The 21,856-nt window shown below is 32.9% G+C and overlaps 1 protein-coding gene across 3 annotated transcripts in view; it reads left to right on the top strand.

Moving 5' to 3' along the window:
• The window catches only part of LOC144440054 (astrocytic phosphoprotein PEA-15-like), a 42,595-nt gene extending 26,118 nt beyond the window's left edge, over positions 1–16,477 (top strand). For 2 of the 3 annotated variants that reach the window (XM_078129292.1, XM_078129290.1), the window contains one exon: positions 11,809–16,477. In XM_078129292.1, the coding sequence (XP_077985418.1) occupies positions 11,809–11,894 (86 nt within the window). In that variant the 3' untranslated portion in view covers positions 11,895–16,477. Of the gene's footprint in view, positions 1–11,803 lie in introns of all 3 variants that reach the window. The other variant, XM_078129291.1, reaches the window with a different exon arrangement.
• The last annotated feature ends 5,379 nt before the right edge of the window (positions 16,478–21,856 follow it).

The following is a 21,856-nucleotide window of genomic DNA, read 5'->3' as shown; positions in this document are numbered from 1 at the left end:
ATAGTGTTTGATTCCCATGACAACCAAGGTACTGTAAGTTATATTCATGATCTCACCATTACATGTACATCTTGAGAAATATAATTGCCACTGTCAAAATTACATTTGTCCTATATAGGCTATACTTTTAACAATTAAATATGCAAATTGTTACCCCCTAAGTTTGATTTTAATGGAAACTGTTGATGTACAATGTATAGCATTATTCTTGAACTAGGAAGACTCTTTAGGAGGGGAGGGATATCCATTGTGAAAAGTAATACTGTATGCAAAGTATTAAAATGTCACTTTAACCTTTCATGAAAGGGTCCACAGAAGACAGCATTCATTTATTGCATTTTGTGTGTGATAGATTTAAGTTAAACTCTATAAGTCTCTTTAAAAATTAAATAAATCCACTAGGAATTATCTACTGTCTAGCAGTACATGTAATACACATATTTCCCATCGTCACAGAACGCGGCCTCTTTTACAGCACTGTCCAGTACATGCCCAACCAGAGGCTCTTTATTTCGAAGTTCGCAGAAGAAATAACTGCTCTGGTTTGAGAGAATGATATTTGCCAGCCATCCGAGATACATTAACTACTAAGAGTGAATAGCAGTGATTCAATACATTGTTCAGTTACCATAGATAATCTGTCCTTGGGCATGTGAAATGAAGCGTTCATGTAGATGTAGTAGTAAGTCTGAAATGTAATCTTAAGTGGTATTAATGTTTAACCTTTAATGTCATCTCTCATGTGATAGTAATAGAGGTATAGTTGATAATTTATGTCACGTAGTACTTCAAGTTGACATATAGTAAACTCTTGATGTGATAGGCCTGATATCAGGCGTACATGTATACAAGCATAGACAGTGGAAGAAAAGTAGCAATTGAGGTATAGTTGGTAGTTTATGTCATGTAGTACTTCAAGTTGACATATAGTAAACTCTTGATGTGATAGGCCTGATATAATGTGTATATGTATACAAGCATAGATAGTGGAAGAAAAGTAGCAATTGAGATATAGTTGGTAATTTATGTCACGTAGTACTTCAAGTTGACATATAGTAAACTCTTGATGTGATAGGCCTGATATAATGTGTACATGTATACAAGCATAGACAGTGGAAGAAAAGTAGCAATTGAGGTATAGTTGGTAGTTTATGTCATGTAGTACTTCAAGTTGACATATAGTAAACTCTTGATGTGATAGGCCTGATGTAATGTGTACATGTATACAAGCATAGACAGTGGAAGAAAAGTAGCAATTGAGATATAGTTGATAGTTTATGTCATGTAGTACTTCAAATTGACATATAGTAAACTCTTGATGTGATAGGCCTGATATAATGTGTTCATGTATACAAGCATAGACAGTGGAAGAAAAATAGCAATTGAGATATAGTTGGTAGTTTATGTCATGTAGTACTTCAAGTTGACATATAGTAAACTCTTGATGTGATAGGCCTGATGTAATGTGTACATGTATACAAGCATAGATAGTGGAAGAAAAGTAGCAATTGATGTATAGTTGGTAGTTTATGTCATGTAGTACTTCAAATTGACATATAGTAAACTCTTGATGTGATAGGCCTGATATAATGTGTACATGTATACATTTATACAAGCATTATAGAGGAAGAAAAGTAGCAATTGAGGTATAGTTGGTAGTTTATGTCATGTAGTACTTCAAGTTGACATATAGTAAACTCTTGATGTGATAGGCCTGATATCAGGCGTACATGTATACAAGCATAGACAGTGGAAGAAAAGTAGCAATAGAGATATAGTTGATAGTTTATGTCACGTAGTACTTCAAGTTGACATATAGTAAACTCTTGATGTGATAGGCCTGATGTAATGTGTACATGTATACAAGCATAGATAGTGGAAGAAAAGTAGCAATTGAGATATAGATGATAGTTTATGTCATGTAGTACTTCAAGTTGACATATAGTAAACTCTTGATGTGATAGGCCTGATGTAATGTGTACATGTATACAAGCATAGACAATGGAAGAAAAGTAGCAATTGAGATATAGTTGATAGTTTATGTCATCTAGTACTTCAAGTTGACATATAGTAAACTCTTGATGTGATAGGCCTGATATAATGTGTATATGTATACAAGCATAGACAGTGGAAGAAAAGTAGCAATTGAGATATAGTTGGTAGTTTATGTCATGTAGTACTTCAAGTTGACATATAGTAAACTCTTGATGTGATAGGCCTGATATAATGTGTACATGTATACAAGCATAGACAGTGGAAGAAAAGTAGCAATTGAGATATAGATGATAGTTTATGTCATGTAGTACTTCAAGTTGACATGGTAGTAAACTCTTGATGTGATAGGCCTGATATAATGTGTACATGTATACAAGCATAGACAGTGGAAGAAAAGTAGCAATTGAGGTATAGTTGGTAGTTTATGTCATGTAGTACTTCAAGTTGACATATAGTAAACTCTTGATGTGATAGGCCTGATATAATGTGTACATGTATACAAGCATAGACAGTGGAAGAAAAATAGCAATTGAGATATAGTTGATAGTTTATGTCATGTAGTACTTCAAGTTGACATATAGTAAACTCTTGATGTGATAGGCCTGATATAATATGTACATGTATACAAGCATAGATAGTGGAAGAAAAGTAGCAATTGAGATATAGATGATAGTTTATGTCATGTAGTACTTCAAGTTGACATGGTAGTAAACTCTTGATGTGATAGGCCTGATATAATGTGTACATGTATACAAGCATAGACAGTGGAAGAAAAGTAGCAATTGAGATATAGTTGATAATTTATATCATGTAGTACTTCAAGTTGACATGGTAGTAACCTAGAGTTGATAGGCCTGATATAACATGTACATGTATACAAGCATAGACAGTGGAAAAAAGTAGCAATTGAGATATAGATGATAGTTTTTGTCACATAGTATTTCAAGTTGACATCATCTTGATGTGATAGGCCTGATATAATGTGTACATGTATACAAGCATAGACAGTGGAAGAAAAATAGCAATTGAGATATAGTTGATAGTTTATGTCATGTTACTTTGAGTTGCCATCATAGTAAACTCTTAAAGTGAAAGGCCTGATACATGTACAGTCAGAGTAGTTCTACAGTTCGTTAATATTGATGTATTATGTTGTAATGGCAATTTTAAAGGGCTGATACAAGTTACAACTTGTAATATTAGTATTTCTATTAATATGACACTGTTTCTATTTTCCATGTTATAGACCTCATGATTGGCTGGGAACTTGACAACATTTCTATTTCCTGTGTTAGAGATCCCATGATTGGCTGGGAACTTGACAGTGTTTCTATTTTCCATGTTATAGACCTCATGATTGGCTGGGAACTTGACAACATTTCTATTTCCTGTGTTATAGACCTCATGATTGGCTGCAAACTTGACAACGTTTCTATTTTCCATGTTATAGACCTCATGATTGGCTGCAAACTTGACAACGTTTCTATTTTCCATGTTATAGACCTCATGATTGGCTGGGAACTTGACAACGTTTCTATTTTCCATGTTATAGACTGATCATGTTTGGCTGGGAACTTGACAACATTTCTATTTCCTATGTTATAGATCCCATGATTGGCTGGGAACTTGGCAATGTTTCTATTTTCCTATGTTATAGATCCCATGATTGGCTGGGAACTTGCCAATGTTTCTATTTTCCTATGTTATAGATCCCATGATTGGCTTGGAACTTGACAATGTTTCTATTTCCTATGTTATAGACCCCATGATTGGCTGGAAACTTTTTAATGTATCTTCAAGTGTACTGTGTTGGTTTATATATCAATTGATTTGATTTGATTTGATTTTATTTGGCAAAAAATATTCACGAAACAAAAAAACAAAAACGGAAATAACACTACAGCTATATTGTTTGCAGTCATGAAATAATTAGTTCTGGTATCATAAACCAAGGGTTCTAATTACTATAATGATTAATGTTTCGCCCGTTCAGGTCAACAGACTTTGTCAAACTCTCCATTTGCTGATTTTATCGCTACAGGGCGTAGTGGCGATGATATGATCGCAGAGATGATCTATTTAGTATGCACCCTCGTCCCTGTTCATAGACAGACGAAACATTACTCATAAATAATTAAAACCAATTGGATATTGTACAAGAACTAATTAGTACCATCCTTGAAAATATTCACCAGGTCGGTAAAGCATAGTGTTTATCGCAGGTAATAAGAATGTTGTAGTCGTTCCATAAGAACCCTTATAATACTAATTGGTACCGTGTTTTACTGTCATGACCTCATCAACGCATTTTAGGATATTTTCAGTGGTGCTTACTATATAAAGATGATTTCATAAAACACTCATCAGAAGCTCAGATTACATGTAAGTGTCTCTTTAGGTACATTACTAACTCTGGGTGGTATTTGACATCAAATACAAATGAGAAATACAATACTACTTTGTACAGATCAGTCCTTTTAAGTGATATTTCAGAAGCAATTAGATAATTGATAACTCCAATGAGTTCTTGGTCATATCATGATTTCAGAAGCCATTTGATAATTGATATCCCCAATGAGTTCTTGGCCATATCGTGATTTCAGAACTGAGCCATTTGATAATTGATAACTCCAATGAGTGCTTGGCCATATCGTGATTTCAGAACTGAGCCATTTGACAATTGATATCCCCAATGAGTTCTTGGTCATGTAGTGCTATCAAATCTGGCATAGTTATTTAGTTATTAATTAATTCAAAAACAGTGTGAAATATTTTGATGCTCAAACTTTTAAGGTTATAAACACCAAAACCATAATTAGATTATTGCAAGCATTTATTAATATTCTGTTACTTTTCTGAATTAGTAAAAAATGAATTTAAGAAATTTATATATAAGCACTCTGGGTGTGTCAGTGGCTGGTCTTGATTCTCTGGTTTTATTTACATCTATGATGATCTAATATGGTGTAGGCTATCAAAGTTTTGTGACATTGTTTCTAGAATGGTGCATTACACATGTCTATTGAGGGATGCCTGCTATGAATAGCATGACTGTTTTTTGTCTGTAGATGATGGTAGAACACCACTTCATTAAAACAAAGGTTTTCTGTGACATTGACTAAAATTAGCAAAAGAAGATATTTATATGAAAAAAGTGTAGAAACATGATTTTCAGAGTAGATATATAATATTTTGTTTTATATCATATATTGATAGGAGTTACATTTGATATTAGTCAATTAATTAATCATTCAATCAATCAATCAATCTTTATTGCATAACAACATGTCATAGCAAGCTTGGTAAAACAACAAAAATAATTAGTAAATACTGTTAGTTGACCCTTTATTAGTCCAAGATCTATTTGCTAAATGCCCCCATCTGATGGTATTAACTGGTCATAACCCCAGTGTAAGTGACTCGAGTTCTCAATCAAGTCTTCCCATTTTGAATGTCTCACCAAAGATGATACTGTATGTTATCAAAAACCAAAGATGATCCTTTTATCTCAATGCTAACAACATTGTACATCTCCTGCGGCCAAGAATTTCAAAGCGATTGCTATTTAATTAATGAAGCTATACACATATCATGTCATCAAATGCTTTTATGAAATTGATACCTTCCCAAAAATATTATCAATCGGATTTAACAAATATAGATGATACATGCTGTGATACAGTATATCTTTTCCTGAAAAGGTATCAGTGCTATCATGTTATAAAAGTCGCAAGGGATAAAAGAAAATGAGAATTTAAGTCTAGCGGGAACTGTCATAAATGAGTTATGATTTCAAAGCTAGGGAAACTGTTATATTGTATGTATTGTGCTGCACATGCATAATAGCTCTTAGCATTTATAGTAAATGCAGTGAAATCAGGAGGAAATGAAAGTACCTGGGAAAATCTGTATTGTTAGATAGGGTCAAAATGAACATCATCCTTCTTACAAACAGATGTAGGAAATTTTTATTGACTCACAGCCAATTCTGGGCAGGTTTGAACCCAGGCTACCGGGTTAGTGGTAAGAGACACATGAGCTAACTGAAGGGCCACCAACAACCCAAATATATTTGCAATATCTAATATATTTACTATACAGCCTAGCAGTAAAACTAGCAAACGGACAAGACAAAGCCTGACAACCTGAACAGGCGAAATGTTACTCATAAGTAATAGGAACCCTTGGTCGTCGTACAAGTATAAATTATTGCTTAATATTATATACTGTTTCTTCTTTTGGACTGTGCATCATTAGAATTAAGAATAGGGTACTTGATAGTATTACAATTTGAGAATTTAATTTGGATTCAAGAATGAAGTTTATATTATATTATATTATATTATTTTATATTATATTATATTATATTATATTGTATTGTATTGTATTGTATTGTATTGTATTGTATTGTATTCTATTATATTATATTATATTATATTATATTATATTTATTATATTATATTATATTATATTATATTATATTATATTACATTACATTACATTACATTACATTACATTACATTACATTACATTACATTACATTACATTACATTACATTACATTATGCATGGCTCAAAATTAACTTTTTTCTTTGGTACGTGGTAGTCCTAGTGGGCTACCAATATTGCAGAAGGTGGTAGTCAAAGGATTGTGACCTGTAGTCCGATATTCATGAACTGAAAACAGATTTCCTCTATTGGCAATATGTGTGTTATTAAAATATTTTTATGTCTGTAAATCTTCAACTGCAAATAATGGTAGCCACTTGACAAGAATTTGTAGTCTGTGGGCATGAGACTAGTGTTAATTTCAAGCCCTGTTATGTTATGTTTTTATTAAGTTGTGTTATAAAAATAGATTTAATTTATATTATATTATTATTATGTTACACATGTTATTGTATTGTTATATTAAAAGTAACTTTGAGTTTTATAGCGCATGACAACTACTATTTGAGGTGTACAATTCAAAGGTAGAAATTAAAGGAAAGCATTGCTAGAACTAGTACAGATATGTTAAGGATGTTTAACAGTCAGGAAAATTTTGGTTTGTTTTTCTGTATTGGTGTCAGGAAGGAAAAAAAGGAAACAGTATTTCTTTGACTGATAACATCTGAAAACAGAGTTGTCAGGAAACTGTGTTATTGTGATTTCATTCATGGATTATTGCAAGTAAGGAAATAAAAGTTTCAGAATACTGTCATGTAATAAACTTCATTACACCATACTCATTGAAAAGCATATTAAAATTAAGCAATAAACCACCCCCTGGGGATGGTATACCAAGAAGTTTTAACCAGTGAACGAAATATATGCACGAGCGATAGCGAGTGCATATATTGAGTTCACTGGTCAAAACTGAGTGGTATACCATTCCCAGGGGGTGGTTTATCGCTATTATATTATACCAGTATATTGAAAATGTCGAAAACAAGATAAGACACGACATTTTCTGGTTTCATTTGCACCCCCATCCCTGCACGGACTACAACGTTCATAGACGAACAGTGAACATCAAAATTTGGACGTGTGCCAACTGTGCATTATCTCTCATTTTAGACGCGCTAGTTCGATGTCTAGACCAATCAGATCTCTCGATTTGCGCCATCAATATACTGGTATGATATAATATGGATTACACACTGGTCATTCAACTATAGTACATCACAACAACCCATGTCTATGTCACTGGTTCTGCATTGCTAGAAATATGAATCAAAACATTCCAAATCGCCATTATTTTTCCCAATTTCCTCATAAATTATGCTTGAGGAGGTATAATTATATTAATTCACAATAGCTTTCGTCAGTCAGCCGGAAAATATGGAATAATATAAGGAATATTGTGACTTGGATATTACTGTAACATTATAGACAAAGTCATGTAATATTGTATGTATTTTGAAGACATGAACATTATTTCATTGACTAGGAAAAAGTATTTTGAAATTTATCACTCCTAATTGCAATGTTAATCTTGTTAATCCTCATTCTACCTGAGGGTATTCGTTTGTACATAAATTACTACAAATTGGAAAAAAACAAGTTTATTCAATAAATTAAGAATGATCGAAATAGTCTCTATAATTTCCTAAGGCCTAAGAAAACATTGTGTAGTTCTGATTACGCTCAATTTTAGAATAGTAGGGTAGGTAGATTTTTTTTTCACTATATTTTTTTTTTCATATGTGAGTGTCTAGTTCAGGTAGTTATGTTTTCTGTTGTTTTCCAAATGGTCTCTGTGTTATTGGTTTCTTCCCATTAGATGTACAGCCATCACAGATTGGAAGAATAGTTTTATATCGTCTTTGTAAGTTGATGTCACTTTCCGCATCCACTATTTCTGGCGAGACTTCACAATTTTCACGATTTTGTTATATTTTTCTTGAATATGTAAAAAATATTTGGGGTCGGCAGTAAAAAACTAGATGGGGTTGGTTAACTGGAACCAAACAAATTTCTTCTTTAGGCCTAATTATCATTGATGATAATAATTTCCTAATTAATTTCTCCAGTCACAACATTAAACATTTTAATTTTCATTAAGTTAAGACTGATCTAAATAGACTCTTTATTACCTAATTATCATTGAAAACAATAATTTTCTAATTAATTTATTACTTCAAATTAAAATCAAACCACAATATTAATTAAACTCGTTAATATACATTAAGGTAAGTCTGACCTTAATAAACTCAGACTGCTTATTTCCTTAGGTGTACATGTATGTGGATGATTGATTCTCTAAAAGATCAAAAGTAGAAGAAAATATCCTTCAGAAAGTCTGGAATACTAAAGATTTGTAAATTGGATTGAACTTTGGTGAACATGCCAACATTGATTCATGATAGTAAATTTAGAGCTGCACAGTTTGTCTGACATTTAAAACTTGATGGATGTATTGATTACTGTATACTAACTATTGAATGCCATTCAGGTCTACATCAGACAGTTGAAATATGTAACTTTAAATAGAATACTTTAAGTAATAGAGTGAATGTCTGGAAATCTATTTACATACATGTAATGTTAACAGCTTAATTACAATTTGAAGCCAATACTTGAAATAATGTACATCTATGTTAGATTCAACTATGATATTGTAATTAGAATACTAAATTAAACCACTTATGGTTAACAAAATCTGGTTACATGAAGACTAACATTCAAAATGTTATGTTAAACCATGACAAAGTAAATACAATATGAAGCCAAGCTTAAAAGTGACATAGATTATAAATAGTGACAATGTAATAAGAATATGGAGCCGAGCTTTAAAATAACACATATTTATGTTAGCTTAAACTGTGACACACAGTTATGTTTAATAGCTTAAACTGTGTCACACGATTACATTAGCTTAAAGTGTTATTAGATCTTGAAGCCATACCGAAAATAATATATGCCCATGTTATCTTAAACTGTGACATCATCATTAGATCTTGAAGTCATACTGAAAATAATATATGACTGTTATCTTAAACTGTGACATCATTATTAGATCTTGAAGTCATACTGAAACTATGACATCATTAGATCTTGAAGTCATGCTGAAAATAATATATGACTATGTTATCTTAAACTGACATCATTATTAGATCTTGAAGTCATACTGAAAATAATATTGACTGCTATCTTAAACTGTGACATCATCATTAGATCTTGAAGCCATACTGAAAATAATATATGACTGTTATCTTAAACTGTGATATACAACAACATTCATTTGCTAAATCTCAGTGGATAAATATCCATTTCTCATCAATATGGCCACTTTAAATCAGTCAATCATATTAGGGCATGATACCCATGACCAGATGTAAACAGAAATGTGTCAGTCAAAGTGACTACCAACAAAAAATAAGTTGTTTCGAGCCCAGATAACAGATGTAAACAGAAACGTGTCAGTCAAAGTGACTACCAACAAAAAATAAGTTGTTTCGAGCCCAGATAACAGATGTAAACAGAAACGTGTCAGTCAAAGGGACTACCAACAAAAAATAAGTTGTTTTGAGCCCAGATAACAGATGTAAACAGAAACGTGTCAGTCAAAGTGACTACCAACAAAAAATAAGTTGTTTCGAGCCCAGATAACAGATGTAAACAGAAACGTGTCAGTCAAAGGGACTACCAACAAAAAATAAGTTGTTTCGAGCCCAGATAACAGATGTAAACAGATTGCAAGGTTCAGCCTGATAGATAATTATCAAATATCAGTATTATTTAATATGTTATTTGGTCATCATCGGTGGTTGAGTGGTTAAACCACATGTCTCTTACCACTGCGATTGGAGTTTGAACACATTCAGGGCTTGATTAAATTGACCACTCTGTAAGTAAGAAGAGTGTCAATCAGTTTGACAGTACTGAACTCCGGTTTTCCCAGAGTACTCTGATTTCTTCCTGCATTAACACTGAACCCATGAGGGACAGCCCTCCCTGGACTTCTTGGGAGACAAGTGTTTATATACTTAAAGAACTATCCAGTATAAATAAAGATTATTATTTATGTTATGCAATCCATTATAGCAAGAATTCCCTACATGCACATATTATGGCAATGTGTACCCAGCTGCATATCAAAGTATTTTTATGTTGGTACTTTACAAAACAAGATAATATATAGAATTCAATTTTTTCTTAGAATTGCAATTAACAGTATAATGATTACAGTAACAGTGATACTAATTAAGCAAAGAACAAAAATTTGTTCTGTGTTTGTTATGATACATGAAACTCTTAGTACCTGGTACCACCAGTGTTTGCTTGCACTGGTGCATGTGCATACTAGATTGCAATGCAATACAGAAAACGTTATTGTATACCTGCATGCAAATGATATGCAAATGACTTCAAACTCATTCTACATATGCATATGAAATCAGGTGATCACAGCAATATTTGGATAATATAATGATAAGAGAACCCCATAGTATGTGGATGACAGTGTGGATACATTGAGGTATTTATACACTCTCCTTGATTGTGGTGTTTCCTGCTGTACTTTCACTCACCACAGAAGCTGCAGAGAACACTGTGTGAAAATATCCCTAGTACTTCACACTTGCACTCACATGTCATGGTATTCTGTCATATCATACAATGTACTTTATTCAACAGAAATATTTATGCAATGGTTGAAAAATGAATATTCATGATGTTCTCACTGATGGTAATAGGCTCTTAGGGATTGGGAATTTTCAGTGTTTATGCAACCATCACATTACATATTTCTGCTAACTCTTAAGAAGCAATGTAGCATATAACATATGTGATGTAAAATCATGACTTGAATGTCCAGAAAATATTTCCTTGAGTTAAGTTCCCCTTTAGATCTTCTCATCAGTTTTCCACAGACCTATATAATTGTACTGTCATATGTACAAAGCTGGTGAGTGTGAACAATAGACCTGTTTACGGTTCCAAGATGCATTGCGCGTCCCTCCATACAACACCATGTATTGTGTACATGCTCAGGCATTTGCATGCGCTACTCAGGGGGATGTTTGTCACCTGACCATACCCTGGATTCACCTGTAAAATCCCTCTCTGTCATTGATGCTGTTTAGTCTTTGTTCTATAAAATCACCCATAATCCAAGAGTTCAACATGTCTTTCCATCATTTCCTGATAAAAATGTTATTTCAAATGTAATAAAGACAAAACAAGACTAACTGTAACAATGTAAATGCTGTCCTCTCGCGCAATGCATCTTGGAACTGGAAAGTTGACTATACAATGCACCTTTCCTTCTACCTTTGTTGTATTTTGGTTATTTTACTAACTGCTTCTTTTCTATTCTTTCTGGAAACAGATGAAACTACAAGTCTGGAGGAAAATTTTGCCAAAATCACATTAGCTCCACCCCCCTCTAAGATTGATGTACATAAAAAGTCATAGAAATCACCATTGGTATCAAGATGTACTAATTAAATCCAGTGACAGCAGCTACAGCGTTTATCAGCAGATGTAAGCTCATTGTTGATATCACAATATGCAAATGAGGCCAAGAAGACCAAGTAGACTGAACCATTTTATGAGAGGGATGGTAAATATGGAATAAAAGGGGTTCTTAAGGAGTGGTGCTCAGAGCGGACCATACTTTGTTATTAATATTGCTGGGGACCAATATGCTCAAGGTTCAGTTCTAACTTCGATTAGATCCGTGAAGGTGACACAGAAAAGAAGTTTTAAAAAGAAATGAAAATAGAATGAAGATCTTATTAAAATACTTACTCTCGGTTCTTACTTGGCACAATTTATATCTGAAAGCAGAAATCATGTTATTCTAGGGTGTTTTCTTTTAAGAGCCCCTAAGCCTACAATATTTCTTTTAGTATACTTTCCTACCATACATACATATAAGTATTACTTTAGATTTTGAAAATGTAGAATTTAAAATTATTATTATCCTCCAGAATTTTATACAGATACTCCAGGGGCTGATCAGCTTTTAAATAATCATTTTCACCAAACGAACTAGAAATATACCAATAAAGTGACATACTGTGTTTAGTAATGAGTTCACATCATAGCTTTCGAGATTGTTTTTTTAAGCTCAGCAATGCAGAATAAAGCATAGAAGCATTTAATGGTTCAAGACTATAATAATACTTTCATACAGATTTAGAATTTGGGTCATCTTAATGTATAATGTAACTAGATCCAAAAAAGATTCATCAGCTTGGTTTCATGATATACATAGAGGATATTTTCACACAAGCAGGAAAACTTATCTTGTCCTGGTGCAAATATTTAGTCTACTGAAGAAGTCATTCGAGTCTCGACAAAGTATTTGGACAAGGTAACATTTCCTACTTGGGATAAAATAACCTTTATATACATGTATGAATGTAACTAGGTTTAATAGTTGTAAAGTAAAATATTAGGCAAGCATTTACATTTGACTGCGACAATTATTACATCTATGTTATATATATCAATATAGACTAGTTTTTATAGGACGTAGATAGAGTGTATTTACATTTAGCTACTGCATGTACATTTATAATTAAGAATTCACAAACTTTAGGCAGGGTTTGATTCGGAGAATGCTTCATGGGAAAAATATATATAGTGGACAGGTCTGTAAGTTTATGAGATCAGGTGATATGGTAGGTGTACATGATGAAAGGAGTCATTGGGATTGGTTGATTGGACAGGTACACATGGAAAGATCTATTGGGATTGGTTGAATGATTGATTTGGCAGTCATCAGAATTAGGTGATTGGACAGGAACAAGTCGTTAAAATTAGTTGATTGGACAGATGTACATGGAACGAGAAATCGAAATTTGTTGATTGGACAGATGTACATGGAACGAGTCATTGAAATTAGTTGATTGGACAGATGTACATGGAACGAGTCATTGAGATTTGTTGATTGGACAGATGTACATGGAACGAGTCATTGAAACTAGTTGATTGGACAGATGTACATGGAACGAGTCATTGAAATTAGTTGATTGGACAGATGTAAATGGAAAGAGTCATTGAAATTTGTTGATTGGACAGATGTAAATGGAACGAGTCATTGAAACTAGTTGATTGGACAGATGTACATGGAACGAGTCATTGAAACTAGTTGATTGGACAGATGTACATGGAAAGAGTCATTGAAATTAGTTGATTGGACAGATGTAAATGGAACGAGTCATTGAGATTTGTTGATTAGGCAGGTATACATTGTACATGGATAAAGCTGTTGCGATTGGTTGATTAGGCAGGTATACATTTAGCAATTTTGTCATTGAGATTGGTTGTTTGAGCATGTGTACATGGATAGAGCAAATTGATTGGTTGCTTGGGTAGGCATATAGAGAGAGAGTCATTTCAATTGGTTAATTGAGCAGATGTAAATGACCAGAGTGATTGATTTTGGCAGGTGTATTGGATATATTAACTTGGATTGGTTGATTGGTAGGGTTTCAGTAGATCTAGTTTACTCTTTGAATAGTTAAATACATCAAAGTATAAAACCATTTTGAGGGTTTTGGATCATATTGGGATGGTGTTATTGGTTAACTCTCTAAGATGATTGGTTGATGTAACAGATGTCAATGTTGATGACGTTGTACTTTGGTTTGATTTATGTTAAGTCATGATGTATTTTTATTGGATGCAATGCAACATATTAATATGATATAGCTAGATGAGTGGTTAAGGTTCTGATCTTGTGGGGGCTTGGAAAGTGTGTTTATTTGGAAATGGTGAATGAAGTGTTACTACATGTAGTTGTGATGGTGATTTGGCAACTGTCAACAATAATGTGTTGGTTTTGGTGTTGACATGGCGACAGTTACATGTAAGTGTTCGTTTTGGTGTTGACATGGCAGCAGTAAAGAGTTGGTTTTGATGTTGACCTGGCAACCGTAAAGTTTTTTTTTTAATGTTGACCTGGCAACAGTAAAGTGTTTGTTTTGATGTTGACCTGGCAACAGTAAATTTTTCATTTTGGTGTTGACATGGCAACAGTAATATGTTGGTTTTGGTGTTGACACAAACATTGAAATTGCATTTCTTTGGCAGCAGCAAAGTTTTGTTTGTGGTATTGATAAAGTAGTTCTGGTTATGCAAAGTGGTGTTTGTGGTGTTGACAATGACATGGCAACAGTGAAGTGTTGGTTTTCATGTTGTCATGACAACAGTAATATGGTCAGTGTTGACATGGCAATAGAAAAAGTGTTGGAATCATCTGCCTTTAATTCTCAGTAGCTACTCTTGTCATTTTATACATTAAAAAAAATTAAAATTTTCTGATTTCAGTTCAATTATAAAGAGGCACAATTTTGATGCGGTTATTAAAGTTGCGTAATATCTTCATGTCTTTCATCTCCATAACAGTGATATTCAGATTATTATAACATTTTACAAATAGCATAATTTAAGGGCATTCCATATTCCATGATTGACTTCATTGATTATTTCTTTGAATTTTATTCTCTGTAATTTCAGCAAGACGTTTAAATATTATATCATTGTATAGTTCTTGTTAAAGGCCTGTGTCAGTTTAGGAGAATTAGTATTAGCCGACCATGTTGGGTTTCCAGCACTTTCTTATCACTTGGTAGCATATGTTTACTAATATTTACAATGTGATATGTAGTGTTACAGCCCATTTCATATAAGTGTTCAATGGCTCTGTTTGATAAAACTATGCAGAAACCAATAAGAAAAAACACATTGTACAATCATACTATAATTTTTTGCTACAATAAACCATTTATTAAAGTGTACTTTAAGTAGATGCTGATATGTTGGCATCAATTTTTGATTTCTGTATATTGTGTCTGCTTGGTGACACCTAAGTTTGTCTCATTTAAACAAAATGTGGCAATTAAGAAACTATTTCAAAGTTTTCTAGTATATGCAGTTTCTTGTTGGTTTCTGTGTGGTTGTATCAAAGAGAGCCAGTGAGCACTAACCTGAAATGGGCTGTATATAAGAATGAGTCATATCAGACAAAGGAAAGCTTGATGTTTTGGGAAGGGTTGAAGACTTGTGAAGCTTCTAAACTTGTTTACATACCCACGATGCCTTGCATCAATGTAGATGTACAACAGCCCTCTTTTTGGCGATTTTTTTATTACTCTATGTTAGAGAGAGGCTGTGCGATACAGGGTTGGTTATAGAAATAACTTTACTGTGTTTTCATAGCAGAAGCATGTATGGCGAATATGTAGTCAGCCTTACTGCCTCTGTTTCCCTGTAAATACTTCTGGCAAGTTAAGATGATCCTCTTGAATATGGAAGTTGGAATAGCAGGTTATTATATTGTCTCCACCCCATTCCATTATCCCATTTTATATCTGATTCATTAATCCGTCAATTGGTTGACTTAAAGTAAGTCTACATGTAATCATACATCTAAGGCTTAAGAAGACAGTTTTAATTTAGGGATTACTGGTCACAATATTGACAAACTTCACAGTGTTTCATTGATAGGGCAATACGACTTATATTGACCTTAAGACTGTCTGGTCAACAAATCTATTAATACCATGCCATTAAGTAAAACTCCTACATTAACATGACAACATCATATTAATGTAGAACTTGTAATGTTCAGCAATGCTAGTGAAATTGAAGTATAAACAGACTGTGTTTTTTAAAGTGGTCATGTGGACGAAAAATGGATAATTTATGTTGGATTTATAATTAATAATTATGAACAAATTTATTTTGCTTTCCTACTTGATAAAATAATGTGCAATGACACATACCCAATATTGTTAATGAATTTAAAGTTGTCATATGAATGACGACTGGGTATTTATTTTGAATTTTGAATTTATAAAACAATTTTATCATAACTTCCTACTTGAAAAATCAATGTGAAAACAATATATGCCAAGTCCTCGTTTGTAACTCTATGAATTGCAAAAAAAAAAAAAACATTAATAAATGTGTAAAATGTTTGTTATTGTACGTACAATAACAAACTTTTTACACATTGTTTAGCTTTTTGCAGTGTATTAAGGTACAAACACAGACTTAGTCAATACTGTTTCACATTGATTTTTCAAGTAGGAAGCCATAATAAAATTGTTTTGTAAATTAAAATTCCAAAATGAATACCCAGTCGTCATCCATATGACCAGTTTAACCATGTTAGGATTGATTGAAATTTAAAATGCTGGAAAATTTATCATAATATAGTATTTCATATTTAATAAAACACACAATAGAATTTGAGTCAAATAAATTAATAATGTCAAATTTTCACTTAGCAGTTATGGAAAACACAGTTTGGTAGCTGTATTACATTATGACATGGTGATGTTTCATTAATTTTGAAATCAGTCTGCTGTGTTCTCAGGATACATTCATTTTGATTGAAATAGTCAATCTGTAATATTTCTTTATGATCTATTATAAAAACACAATTTTTCAACCATTGTTACAATGTATGTATTAAATTAAATTTTCCATGAACAAGAAATGACAGGCTCGTTCTATCAGAGAAAAAAGACATTAATTTACCACTCATTTTGGATCATAGTGCCTCATAAGAAGTGAGACTGTGTTGTTATTAACTGGGAAACGCTGTAGTGTGACCTCTGATATTTTTGTTATGGTCTTTAAAGTACTAGTTTTATGTATTGTAGTAAAGGTAGCATTTTATTTTGAAGGCATATATTACTTTAATGAATACACATGTCATAGACACAATAGATTAGGCCGTCAGTCAAGCAGACATAAAACAGGCATGCAATTAGAAGCTAAGACTTTTCTTACCTGTGTGTCCTCAAAACTCAATTTGACACTGACACTGATACACAGTAAATTCTTGTGACAAACTAGAATTTGCTGTTTCCCTGTATCATCACGTCAGTGCAGTTAGGTCGTATCTGCCTATACAGCATCAGTGCAGTAAGGCCGTATCTGCCTATACAGCATCAGTGCAGTAAGGTCGTATCTGACTATACAGCATCAGTGCAGTAACGTTGTATCTGCCTATACAGCGTCAGTGCAGTAACGTTGTATCTGCCTATACAGCATCAGTGCAGTAAGGTCGTATCTGCCTATACAGCATCAATGCAGTAAGGTCGTATCTGCCAATACAGCATCAGTGCAGTAACGTTGTATCTGCCTATACAGCATCAGTGCAGTAAGGTCGTATCTGCCTATACAGCATCAATGCAGTAAGGTCGTATCTGCCTATACAGCATCAGTGCAGTAAGGTCGTAGCATCAGTGCAGTAAGGTTGTATCTATACAGCATCAGTGCAGTAAGGTAGTATCTGCCTACAGCATAAGTGCAGTAAGGTTGTAGCATCAGTGCAGTAAGGTAGTATCTGCCTATACAGCATAAGGGCAGTAAGGTCGTATCTGCCTATACAATTGCATAGCAGATACGACCTTTCTCCACTGATGCGATGATAATCATCTTTAATGGGGTAACACAAAAAACACAGACACAGTATACCTAGTAACTTCTTGTGACATACCAAAATTTGCTTTTCCGGTCCCCTATATCTTTGAATGGGTGACACATAAACCCAACTTCTGTCCTTTTAACCCTCAACATTTTGTCATACTCCTTACAGTAACTCGATGTTAACAAGACATATTGTAATTCTCATTAATTTAACTTCATAAAGCTACACTAGCTGCAAATGGAACGGGTTCTTTTAAAAACTGTGTTATTAGATTTAATGACTTAATACTCATAATATTGTTCACTGTGAGATGTATTGAATCCCCTCTAAGTAAATACACTTGTGGAGCAGTGTACACATAGTATAGTGCAATTTATATCCAGTCAAATTGAGTTTTGAGTCCGCATAACCCCCCCCCCCCCCCATGAATCACGATTTCAACTTATTACTATATACTCTACTACCTATAGATGAAATAGACATGTAATTGACATGTACAATGTCAAAGTGGTATTTTAACAATTTTCAGTGAATATATTGTTGATTGACTTATTGAAAAAATAATACCACGGTTACAGCTAGTGTAGGAGACATACAATGTACACCCTGTACATAAGGGCATGTGCAGTTATTAACAGTGTTTCAACCAATCCATATTTCTTGAATCTGAGCAACACTTTCAAAAAACTAAATACTGCCCACCATGATTACAGTTAAGATGGCGACCCCACAAGCAAATTATTGATTATGGATAAAATTTAGGCCCTTTCATAAATTAAATGATGTGTTGTATGCTTCCAAATTAAATTGTCATTTCTAGATTGCTCAAATCATAATTATGACCATAACATATGGCACACACTTCCATTGGTTTTTTAACCAACTAACAAACTACTCATTAGAATCCAAAAGGGGAAGCTTCAATGTTATATTTCAGAGTATAACAATGAGAAACAGAGAACATGCTACAATACAAAGTGTCACTGTATGAACTCAGTAAAAAGGACAGAGTCACTCGAGCTTGAACATAACTGAGTAAAGATTAAAGTAATTTGAACTCATTTTCGTCAGTATGTCAACCATAAGATGTAATGTTAATCATCTAATAGTCAGTCTAAGAAGAATTGTTAGGAATAATTTATGAGAAGGAAATAAAACTAAGTGGTTTATATTTGACAATATGCCAACACAACTTTGCCTGAAATTCTGTTTTTGTACTTGGTTCATAAAATTTTCATTTATGCATTGCTGGAAATTTATGTGAAATACAAAACAAGTTCATATCAGAAAGTGGCATGTATAGTATCCTTGGACTCAGTTAATTAATTGGTTTGGCCTGACATGTTTGATGTCTTTCCAGTTGACATAGGTCACTCTTCTATCACAAATCTTTTGAGTAAGTACTTTGTAGTTTATACATTGTATATACATTGTATCTACACTGTAACAGAATCATTGACATGTTACCTACAATGTAATACACTCATAACATTGTAACTACATTGTGACAAAATTGGGTTTTCAGGGTATAACTGCATTCTATCCACTGTCTAACAGTGTAGCTACATTTTATCTACATTGTAACTACAATGTAACTACACTCACTAACTTTGTAACTACATGTACATGTACTATACACTATACAATGTAACTATATACTCACTAGTGTAGCAATACTGTAACAAAACTGCATCTACAGTATAACTACATTACATTTATATTTCAAGTACATTATTTACAAAAGTGACAGTGTGGTAGATATTGAATAAACAAAGTAACAATAATTTTATGCATGTTATCTACATAGTGTCAACATTTATATACAATTTGTCTACATTGTATCAACCAAGTGACAGCTTTATGGACTCTGTGTCTATATTTTATAGGTAGTAGCAGTATTTAATTTTCATCTGTTCACTCTGTTATGACATCAACCTCATACAGACATTATGTCTGGCTGAATAAAGAAAAATATTGCTGCAGAATAACATAATCATGCCAGCGCCAGTAATATCAAAGAAAAATCGGGGGAAACAATGACAATTTTGAATGTTTTGACTTATATTTCGAAGACAACAGAACCAGTGACATAGACATGCTTTGTCATGACTTTAATGCGCATTGTCTCAATGTACCGTAGAGTGACTAGTGTATAAATTCCATACTTTAACCCATTCAGTACTGAAAACTTTGCCGCCAAAATTATTTGAACAAAATTCTTGTATTTATGTAAGTTTTTGGCATATATCAGCTTCATTTTAGACTGGAATTAAAGAAATGTTATTTCGTAATGAAGTAATATTATTGTAATTATGAAAATGTTCATATAAATTGGGTCCCAAAATTATTTAAAACTCGTCTCTAGTCATGAAAGGGTTAAATTTATGCATGGTATAAAATACATTATACCATTCCATTATCTGTCTGCAGCTGTCTCATTAACTTTTAAATTTTTTATCATAAAATGAACAAATTAATATGTAAATTATACATAGTTAGCATTTTTACTGTGAACATACTCTGCGTATTTTTAAAAAATATTATTTATTAGCTCATTTGAGTTCATTTTATCTGCTAATGTGCAATTATATTTAGCAGGATAAAGCTGCGTGATGCGCAGTAACTTATTAAAAAGTATATTTTTTATGTTGAAGCATATTATTTACAGTTAACATGCAATGACTTCATCAGCTAATGCTGTGGCCATCTTTATGAATAAAATAGTTGTTGCCTAAAGTATATCAGCAGATGAACATGTCATACATATATTAATCATGTATGGGGGGGGGGGGGGATTTTTTTATCACAAAATAAAATTTTGTTGGAAATATCAAGTTATACTAATATTGATGTTCTGTGAAAGACTAATATATGCCAATGACAGTAATTAACATAAAAACAAGACATTCTGTCAAGTCTTGAAATATCACTTCTTAAAATTTACAATGTGTGTCTTCAATGAATTTTTGGAAACTTTGTGCTCGCTTTCTTGTAGTCAGGATGCAACTACTTTGGTTTGCACCTATTAAAGTATTATGGGATATAACAGCCATTTTTATACAGAGGTCAAAGATGACACAATACGTGTCACTTTACATGTTGTATGTCATAGTAGACATCTACAAATTTAAGATAAAAATAAAAACACTCTGTTTTGTCATCAATGATGTCATTATAATACCGAATCTACGTTTTGTTAAATCTTGACACCTGATCTTCTTATTTTACTTATTTAATACCCATTTTCAATATATTTCATATATGTGCCAATGGCACAGTTTTCATCTTTACAGATGGATGTGAGATTTGTGGACTGCAGTCAGTGTCTGGCAGAAGGACCTGACTTTAGGGTGGCCCACAAATAAGCCAATTACTACCGAAAACCCATATCTGGGCCATACAGTTCTATCATATATATCCTGGGTAGTGGCAGACGAGTAATCATTTGAATCACATTAAATTACATAAATTGATAGTAAGCAGACATTATTTTGTGTACAAAACGTAGAGATACGGTATTGAGAAATAAAATCAAAGCCAAATCACTGAGTGAACGGATATCAATGAGCACGCCTCTTGCCATATTTGGGCAAAGCAAAGTGTGCCAGGGTTGGATACAGAAAATTATTGCCCAGGTTTGATATGCAAGCTCTCCAATGAATTACATTGGAAGCGATACTTTGTATAAATCTGGTTACCATGGTTATATCACAACTGAGAGATATGGAGCTATAAGCATGCTTGTCTTTGTCTTTCATACAGCCATATTTTATAATTTATTGGGCAATTTGCAAAAAAGGCCTTGCTTTAATGTGCAATATTATTTTCATTTCACAGATTACTTATAGTGTTATATTTCAATTTAAAATATTTGCAGCATTTTATATTTTATTAAAAACTCTGAGTCATGTACAACTTTTATTAATTTTTTTGGGTTTAAACTGAGAATGGACGTATCTTTTATCTTGCCAGAAAATATATA

The sequence above is a fragment of the Glandiceps talaboti genome, chromosome 9 (assembly GCF_964340395.1).
Source record: "Glandiceps talaboti chromosome 9, keGlaTala1.1, whole genome shotgun sequence".
In the NCBI taxonomy this organism is placed as follows: domain Eukaryota; kingdom Metazoa; phylum Hemichordata; class Enteropneusta; family Spengelidae; genus Glandiceps; species Glandiceps talaboti.
This window is presented reverse-complemented; position numbering and strand designations above follow the sequence as displayed.